At 35.2% G+C, this 10,156-nt stretch overlaps 1 protein-coding gene across 4 annotated transcripts; it reads left to right on the plus strand.

Moving 5' to 3' along the window:
- Nucleotides 1-16: 16 nt before the first annotated feature.
- PPIL3 (peptidylprolyl isomerase like 3) lies at nucleotides 17-10,156 on the plus strand. Of its 4 annotated transcripts, none has more exons than XM_028509333.2 (7): nucleotides 17-328; nucleotides 866-935; nucleotides 2,041-2,115; nucleotides 3,418-3,511; nucleotides 3,923-3,990; nucleotides 7,292-7,410; nucleotides 9,465-10,156. In XM_028509333.2, exons 2-7 carry the CDS (start codon nucleotides 933-935, stop codon nucleotides 9,589-9,591), a joined length of 486 nt encoding a protein of 161 aa, XP_028365134.1. In that variant the 5' UTR covers nucleotides 17-328; nucleotides 866-932; the 3' UTR covers nucleotides 9,592-10,156. The 4 variants fall into 4 exon arrangements, with proteins under 4 accessions (XP_028365134.1, XP_035879003.1, XP_035879004.1 ...); XM_036023112.1 differs by having other exon boundaries at nucleotides 271-324; XM_036023110.1 differs by lacking the exon at nucleotides 866-935.

A 10,156-nucleotide genomic window follows, 5' to 3' on the forward strand; every position in this document is an offset into this window, starting at 1 on the left:
CCTCTGAGCCCCAGGAAACTCTGGAGTTGCCTAAAGTAGTTCCGGGTTAGGATTCCTGTCCTAGTGTTGAGAGAGCTTCCTTTCACTGTCAAAAGTGTTCCCGGTGGAGATAAATTACATTGTATCCCTAGTTCTACTTGTCTTGGTTTGAGCTAGAGGCGGGGCGGCGGCGAAGGCGAGCCCACGAGAGGCGTTCTCTCTAATGCGTCCCTTGCTCAGCTTCCGGTGGCCTGAAGAAACTAATTTCGAATCTGCACACCTGTGGGGGCATCTGCAATTCACCTTTTCTGAAAGTTTTAGCAACAGCTCTGCTTACCGAAGTGGGCAAGTAAGTCTGGGATAACGCGCTCATTCTTTCTGGATTTGGAGAGCGTTGAGTGTTTTAGTTCTTGGGCTAATTCGGGTGAGTTCAGGGTGGAGAAGGTGATGTTCAAACAACACACTTAATAAAGGATATGGTATATTAGAGATAAGTGTTATGGGGAAAAGAAAATAGGAAAAGTACTAGGATCAAGGCATTTTAGAATAGAGTTGTCAAGTCAGTGAGACCTGACTTGAGAGCAGAAACTTGGAGGGGAGGCAAATAGCCGCACAGAAGTCAAGAGACCCAAGTCCGTAATGTACGATAGTTGGCTTCTTGGAGGACTTGCAAGGAGGATCTTGAAGAAGAGTGAACAGGGTAAGTAGGAGGTTGAAAAGCTTAAGTCGGGTAGCATCTCTTCATCACTTCTATGACCGGATTTTTACTACTAGGGGGAGAGGGCTGCTCTTCGAGACTTTATCTTTTACATATGCAGTAAAAATAAGCATGTGTGAGGTAAGAGAGAAAAATGAACTTAATTATTTTTTTCTTTTGGGAATGGAGATTCGTTGTTGAGCTTCTCTAGATGAGACTGGGAGAAATTAAGTAAAAGTAACCATCAAGAAGAAAAATGGTAAGTTCTATAGACTTCTTATGACCGTCTCTCAAAAATAAATTTTAGCAATTCAGTCAAGGGAAATAAAACTGTACAGCAATATCAATGGCAAGACAGGGAAGCAATAAGCTATAGAAACATACAATGAAAAATGGTTCTCAACAAAAAGCAAAACTACTTTTTAATTTATATTTTGACTTAAAACATGCAGAATTTACCTTTTATAGAAAAAGATTGATTACAAGGTAGATCGAGATGAAAAGGGGGAGGAGGAGCAGAAGAGTATAGCCCAGGTGTTGAAATTTTAATTGGAAACTTTTGCTCAGTATCAAGGTGGGCAGCTTGAGCTTGAAGTAGACAGCAACTAGAATAACAGCCCCCCAGACTTCTGCTTTGTATCTTCATAGATACATGGCCATATTCTGACAGCTAGATACCATTGTAATAAGAAGAAAAATGTAAAAGGAAGCCCCAGAATAATAATTTCCCTTCTTTCTTCAATGGGATAACTATAAAAGGAGTATTCAAGCTACCAAAGTAACAGATAAAGCAAACAAAGAGCCAGAATAAAGAGAACCAAGGGAAAAAAAATATTGTGGTTACTTAGTGCACATTTAGAATCTGGAAACAGATGTTTTCTATGTCCTGTCTTTAGTTGAGAAAGGAATAATTTTTAACCCTGTCATTCATAATTAAATTACGTAAGGGGAATGGTGAAAATTATGTTTCGAAAGTCATTCTCTTACCATTTTCAATAAACAATGGTGAATGCCATTTAAATCAATAGTTTTGACATTACAATTGTTTTTGTTTTTACTGCTGAAAAATTCAAACTTAAAATAATTACTTCCATCACAATATCTGCTCCCTAATTTTTAGCATTAATACCACTTTACCCTAACCTTTATATTTATCTTCTGAAGTTTTTTTCTACTGGTGAAGTAACTTTGAAGGAATACAGCTTAATCTCTCATAGCTGCTATGTGGACAGATCATCTCTGAAAGAGTATGTCTGTCTATTTTTATTTAGATTGTCATCTTTAATATCTAGTTAGGGAAATCATACAGTGCGTAAAGTCCCCTGAAGAAATCTCATTTGTTCTTGCATTCTTTTTCCTTTTAGTCGGTAACACTGCATACAGATGTAGGTGATATTAAAATAGAAATCTTCTGTGAGAGGACACCCAAAGCCTGTGAAGTGAGTACTGTTATGTACAAATAAAAAAATGAGTTAATGCAACAGGATAACCATTTTGAAATTAAATAATTTTAAAAAGTCAACCACATCCAAAAAAGAGAGAAAAAACCCACTTTTGTATAAAATAAAACCATTGTCAGGAAAAACCAGCCATCATAATTTCTGGCCTAATTTCCAATTACCCTTCCTGATGTCTACAGGAGTGACTGGTATCTTTCTATTCTGGCTCATTTTTTCTTAGGAAATATAAGTAATCATTAGATATCAGGTAAGAGAACTCTCTGTTACATTATTTCACTTGTTTAAATGACAAGGATAGAAGAAAGAAGAGTCAACTGTGTGTGTGTGTGTGTGTGTGTGTGTGTAATCATTCAACAGCTATTTATGAAATTCTGTCTTGAAAGTGGGAATACAGTGATGAACAAGAGACATTAACTCTTGTGGAGCTGATGTTCTAGGTGGGAAGATAGGCAGGGGGTGGGGGCAGATTTATTCTAGAAAAAAAGTAATTCTAGATGGTGATAATGCCTTGAAGGCAATACAATGTTGAAACAGAGAATAATGGGGGCTTTGGCTGGTGTGGCTCAGTGGATTGAATGCCAGTCTGCAAACCAAAGGGTTGCTGGGTCGATTCCCAGTCAGGGCACATGCCTGGATTGTGGGCCAGTTCCCCAGGAGTGGGTGAGTGAGAGGCAACCACACACTGATGTATCTTTCTCTTTCTCCTTCCCTTTCCCTCTGTCTAAAAGTAAATAAATAAACATCTTTTTCAAAAAAGGGAGAAAGAATAATGGGGAAAAAATTATTTAAAAGAATGTGAGGGCAGGCCTAGCCAAGATAGTTATACTTAAACTGAGTATGAAAGGTAATGAAAGCATCTCCAAGAAAAGATATATAAAAAGAACATTCCAGGTATAGAGATAACAGGTACAAAGGCCTCAGGATGGGAAGGCCTGTCTCCTTGGGATGAATTTTCAGAAGGCTGATGGGGTTAACATAGTAAGCAACATGGAAGGGGTCATTATCATATGACATGTAGAGGTAGGCTAGGTCATGTAGGACTTATTAGGTCCTGCTTAGGAGTTTGTATTTTCTCCCAAAAAACTGAAAGGAGCCATTAAAGTGCTTTGGGCAGGGAAGCGACATCATCCAAAGTATGCCTAAAGGACATATGCCTAAACTATGCCTAAAGGACATAGTTTAAATATGCTGTTAAAGTGTTTTCAGTAAATATAGTTAATTCTTTATCTTAAATGTGTTTCTGCTACATCATTTCTCAATCATTATTTTTACTCTCTTCAGAATTTCCTGGCTCTTTGTGCCAGTAATTACTACAATGGCTGTATATTTCATAGAAATATAAAGGGCTTCATGGTTCAAACAGGAGATCCCACAGGTAAGTTCCTCCATTAAAATATAGAGAAGTGGTATATAGTATGAAGAGGGGGGTAGACAAAGAATAGAAAAATGAAAGCATGTAGAGTTTTTCTAATTGATCTACTTTACAATAACAAGCAATTTTTAAGCTGAAGCTACTAGCAACTAGCTCTAAAATATGAATAATATTCATAAGGAGAGTTTTTTTATAGAGACATTTTATTTTTCTGGTTTATAAAACGAAATTTGAGGAAGAGTAGACTTATCTAAATGGTAATGGGAAAGAATACAATAAAAAATAAACTTAAAGAGAGAGGATGAGTCACATTTTATTTGTATTTAAAGAGTTATACTTTAAACCAGCCCTTAAATTTTAGGAAATAAACCCATCCTATAATTAGATAGTTTTGTTATTTGTTTTGTAATACAGGTACTGGAAGAGGAGGTAACAGTATCTGGGGCAAGAAATTTGAGGATGAATACAGTGAATATCTTAAGGTATGTCCCCAATGCTTCAGAATTGTTTTCTCATGCCATGTATACATTTGGAAACTTTGATATATATGTTGTAGTAACACAAGGTAACATCATTAGTGAACAGATATACATTTTTTTTGTAGTTTCTGCACACTTGATAAATGATATCAGAGAAAAAATATAAATAGCAGATCTAGCCTAAAATATATTCTGGAGTCTCACCATCACATGGATCTTGATATTAAGTGAGCTCATCTTTGGGTCCAGCCTGAAATGTTTAATCAGCAATATATTGTACTGAAGGTACTTAATGTCTCACTGTAAAATTCATGTTGAATGACATGAACCATTAGCCTTTTTTTGAGAGTGGGGAGGAAAGACTATCAGACCTTCTGGTTGCAATATTGCTGTTATCAGTCTCTAACTTTTATCATCATCTGTTGGATGTTTGAATATTCCTTTATTAATGTTACTTAATGCCTGTAGTAGAGCTCTGTGAAATTAAAGAGAAGTGTATATAAATATTTATCACATTAAAATTAGGGAATTTTACTGTCTTTATCATATTTTTTCTAAAAAGTTTTTCTTTTTTTTTAAGATTTTATTTATTTATTTATTTATTTTAGAGAGAGGGAAAGGAAAGGAGAAAGAGAGGGAGAGGGACATCAATGCATGGTGGCCTCTCACTTGCCTCCCACTGGGAGGGAGCAAGTGCCTGACTGGGAATCAACCCAGTGACCCTCTGGTTCGAAGGCCCATGTGCAATCCACTGAGCTATGCCAGCTGGGGCTTTCTAAAACTTTTAAAAGAATTTTCTTGTATTTTTTTCCTAAAGTTAAAAAAACAATGCATGCCTATTTAAAATAAAATCAGTTCAACTTCCCAGAGATAATATCCATTAACACTTTACTATGTGGTCTTTTAAACTTAGCATCTCTATAGAATGGTAATTTTATAATTAGAAAAAAAGCAACAAATTCCCCTCAATCAGTAATTTAGCATATTATATTTCAGTTACATTAAAATATACCCTGGACATTTTCTGAAAAAAAAAAAAAAATTTATTGCAGTCTTTATCTCTGGATGATCAGACTAGGAGTAATTTATTTTATGTTTTTGCTTTTCTGTTATAAAGAAATACTACCTTTGTTATAGGAATTGAAGTTGGAAGGTGGTAAATTATTTACAAAGTCATCCTTTTCCTGAATTAGAAAGAAAACATTTTAGGCACTAATTAATGACAGCTTTCATAACACTAATCTGTAATCCTATACCAGTGGTTTTCAACCTTGGCTGTTACAGACTCAGCAGTAAGTTTTAAAAACATAACAAATTAGGGCCTTATCTACTCTTCCTCATGAATATAGAGAAAAATAGTCAGTAGGACTGATTAGGACCTTGATTATATGTTAAGGTTCTCTGTTAATTCTCACAACAGCCAGGATTAAGAATCACTTATTTATATATCAGAGTTGAGGATGTGCTTTAAATATTTACATACCCTGACCCAGCAATTCCTTTCCCAAGTGTTTACCCTAGAAAATGTGTGTATGTGCATCAGGAAAGACGTAAAAAAGTGTTCCTAGAGTAGTATTTTAATGGCAAAAAGCTAAAAACAACCCAAATGTCTGTTGATCATAGAATGGACAAATTGTAGTATATACAGGAGTGAAATATACAGCAGTAAAAAAAATCAGAACTACAGCTATATATACATGTAGGAATCTTAGAAACATAATAAGTGTAGAGAATATTGCCTAGAAGAATACAAATAGTATGATACTATTTTATAGGGCTCAGAAACAAGGAAAAGGAAACAATACAGTTGACCCTTGAACAATGTAGGGGATAAGAGTACCTATACTCCTTGTGTAGTTGAAAATCCATGTATGACTTTTATCCCTTAGTATCCATGGGGCATTGGTTTTAGGATACTCCTACTCCACCCCTGTGGATACCAAAATCCAAGGATGCTCAAGTCTCTTATATAAAGTAAGGGACTGTATGTGTACAATGCATAGAATTCTTTCTCCAAATCTGCAGGCTCCCAACCGCAGATTTAAGAAAATACGAGTATAAGTGAATTCACATAATTCAAACCCTTGTTCAAGACCTATTCAGGAATCAAGTGTATATTATGTAGGCATATAAAGATATTAGAATAGTGGTTACTCCTTGGAGAAGCTAAGGTACTACATGAGAGGAGCACAGAAACATATGCAGGTTTACTCAATCTTAATTCTTAAAGTGTAGAAATAAGTTAATGGTACTTGCTTTATTACAAGTGGTATATATAGTCTTGTGTGTATCAAAGGTTACATTTGATTGGTAGTCACCTTTTAAGGAGACGATAAAGCATTAATATCTTGATGTAGCTGCATCTATTATACATTGATATTGCTAAAAGTCTTGTACTTCTCCAAAGCGAAAATGAAATTAATTGGGGAATACATATCTCTGTTGCTTGTCTCATTAGTGTCCCTGGTAAATAACTAAAGATGGACTAATCGTTGAAGTTATTTATAGTGTATTTTTATATTGAGGCACCTCCCTATAACATGGGTCTGTCATGTCTTCAATCTTATCAGTAAAGTCTTTTAATTCCTGTATACTGTCCCTTGTACAACAAATAGTATCACGAATATTGAGCTGGAAGAGACCTTCCTTCGATCATCTAGTCCTGGGGTTATGAACTAACTGCCAATGGGTGGAAGACCCATAGATGCATTCTCTCTGGCCATTGGTTAAAAAACATTTTTTTAATGCCATTAGGCAGGAGATATATTATTCCTCTAGCCAGACTCCATCACTCCCTAGTGTTTACATTCTGCCCACTTATCAATTCATTATCTGCTGACCCTCATGAGCATTTAAATTATGAATAAACCCCACAACTAGCCCAACCTCCCTTGTTTTACAGATCAAGAAACTAGCCAGAGCCCAGTGTATGTATGAAGAGATTATGGGGATTTTAGTTTTATGTCTGCCTGATCATTTCATACCAGCACACTGTCCCTTAATATAAATGTAAGGATTATTTCTATTATACATTGGTATTACTAAAAGTGCTTGTGGCTATACTTCTCCAAAGTGAAAATAAAATTAATTAGGAGATATGATTTGATATATAAACAACTTACACATAAGTTTTTGGAGATAACAATAATATAGCAACTGAACATTTGGGTTTGCCCAAGTAGAAGCTGATTCAATGTTTTCTTGGTTCCTTAAATATTGGGAAGTTAAAGAATGCACATCTTGTTTTAGTTCTGTACTTGGAATATTTATTTAAAATACAAATTAATACTTTGGTCTTTTTCAGCACAATGTTAGAGGTGTTGTATCTATGGCTAATAATGGCCCAAATACCAATGGATCTCAGTTTTTTATTACCTATGGCAAGCAGCCACATTTGGACATGAAATACACAGTATTTGGAAAGTGAGTATTCTGGTTATGGTTTTCTTTGGAATTTCATTATAAGAGATGCATATGAGTGGCTGTGATAGTAGCATAACTAATATTGAAAGAGCAGTATGAGAAATAAACATAGCTGGAATTTAAGACCACCACTTACCAGCCCTGTGACCTTGAGAAGTTATAACCTTGCTGCACCTCAATTTCTTGATTTTGTAAAAGAGAGGTTAATAATTTTTTAAGATTCATTATGCAAATTAACAGTAATGTGCCTGTTTTCACTGAGAATAGCATTTTGCAGCAACTAAGATCTGAAAAACAGGGGCTTGAACAAGATGGACTGGGGTGGTGTCACCAGTGTTCTAGGTGCCTCTGTCTTTCTTCCCAACCATCTTTATCTTCTACCCAAGCTGACCACATGGTCGTAATACGGGCAGGCCAGCTCCAGAACATCTGTGTTCCAGGCAGACTGAAGGAGTAAGGGCCAAAGGTGCCTGCCCAGCTGAGTCTGCCCCTTTTTAAAGACTTTTCTTAAAAGACCCAGAACTTTGCAATGTGGCCATCCTTACCTACAAAGAAGAGTAGGAAATGTTTTTCAGCCAGACTCTCAATGAAATGAGGTTTCTGTAAGAAGGGGAAACTGGATACTAGGGAGGTATTTAGCAATATCTGGCAGAATATCCATTATAAAGTTTACTTGGGAGCTGCATTTATAAGTCAGCAGGCAGTCAAATTCTCTGTTGATTCAACAAATACTATACTCAACAAACTAAGGTACAGTTCTAGAGTTTGTTTTATTTAATAATTTGAATGCCAAGTTAGGCTAATTAAAAATAGAAGACTAAACTTTCTTTTTCATTCCATATTCATGTCTAATTTAGATTATTAATAATTAATGAAATATTACAGCCCATAGAATTCTTTGTATGTATGTAGGTAATCCAGATTCCCTTCCTTTTATTTTCTCCCTTAACCCACTGTCAGAATTACTGATCAGTAATTACCAGAACTTACCTTACTGGATTTGTGACAAAACTGTAGGGTTTAGAACAAAGATTCTTAACCTTAGGTCCATTGACTTCTTGAAATTGTGTGTTTTGTGTATATGCACACACATTTTTCTGGGAAGATGGTATATAGCTTTTCACTAGTTCTTGAAAAGGCCATGTCCCTGTTACTTGACTTGACTTAGCTCAGTTTGCATGCTCTTATGTGCCTGAGATCCGTTTCCTATATTCTTTGTTTCTCTCACTGACCTACAAGGTGGGAAAGCCTTTAAAACTTATAATTTAAAGGCCTTAATTGTCATACATTTGGGAGTAAAATCAAAAGGTTTTGGTTACAGTGCCATTTTAGTGGAATCCCAGTATTAAATGTAAATACATAATACACATATAGTTCGAGAATTGACTTGAGTTTTACTAAGAGGTACAATCTAAAAAGCCACCTTTTCTTAAGCAAATGTGTTAAACTAACTTGAGAATATATCTGAAGACTAGCTCTCAATATTTCTTTTTCTTAATGGAAATATGAAGGGATCTTACTGCAAATAGGCTTAACTGTTCATCTTCTCTCTTCCTATTTTTATTACTATTGCTTTTTCTTACTGTACAAAAGCAAAAATTCAAAACACCATATTTAAGCAATCAAGTGCAAAGTGGCCACCCACTTAAAGACCTTCAGTATAGGGCAGTATTTATAATAATAGTGTCATCCTTCCATACTTTCTCCAGGTATTTCCTGTAGCAAAGAAAATCTGACTAGTTATATTGGCCCCATGGTAGCTATGCTGTATAAATGGGGCAGACTACAATGTTTAGGTACTTTGGTGGGAATATTCCTACCCATTCCTATTGTTGTCTGAGGGCATAAAAATGAATTTTTATTTTTATTTCTGAATTTTGGCCCATATCTGTGGTAGATAATCAAATCAATATTTTATTGTACACTCAACTAGGGAATTCAAAGAACTATGAGACATGGTCCTTTTCTCTTAAGGACACTATAATTGATATAGGTATTAGGATATTGTGTTCAATCTGAGAAAATTTTCATTCATTATCTTGTTTCTCTTTCAGGGTAATAGATGGTCTGGAGACTCTAGATGAATTGGAGAAGTTACCAGTAAATGAGAAGACATACCGACCTCTTAATGATGTGCACATTAAGGATATAACTATTCATGCCAACCCATTTGCTCAGTAGCTTTAATAGACATGGACAAATGCTTGCCAAACTCTTTGAGGAACACACCTACAACAGGTTTACCCAGTTTTAATTATGTCATACATTGCATCATCCTACTTGTTTACAACTAAGGTCTTCTGAGTTAGTGGTACCAAAAGGAACCAATTAGCTTTTATTCCCATTCTTAGAGCATATTCTTTACTATAACTATTATCCAATGTATTTAAGTTTAGTTTTTTTTAAATTCTGTTTAATTTTTGTTACATAAAAACATTCATTTTTAAATGCTGAGTCTCAAATCAGTCATTTTGAGCGCCATAATTATAAACCCCTACTATATCTAGTCCACATCGTGAAGTATTATTTTCCATTAGTTGTTCACTTTGTGCAGTTAGAAAGAGGAAGGACAAGATAAAGAGAGGGTCTAGAAAGGCCAACCAATACATTTGCTATTTTATTTGGTGTTCGGATTTATAATAAAGGCTGAGATATCCTAGACTCCAGTAAACACACAGAATTTCCCAACTGATTTGCCCATGGAACATTTTTTTAAAGCATATCTTTTAAAATATTGCACAATAAA

This window comes from Phyllostomus discolor, chromosome 4, assembly GCF_004126475.2.
Source record: "Phyllostomus discolor isolate MPI-MPIP mPhyDis1 chromosome 4, mPhyDis1.pri.v3, whole genome shotgun sequence".
NCBI lineage: Eukaryota > Metazoa > Chordata > Mammalia > Chiroptera > Phyllostomidae > Phyllostomus > Phyllostomus discolor.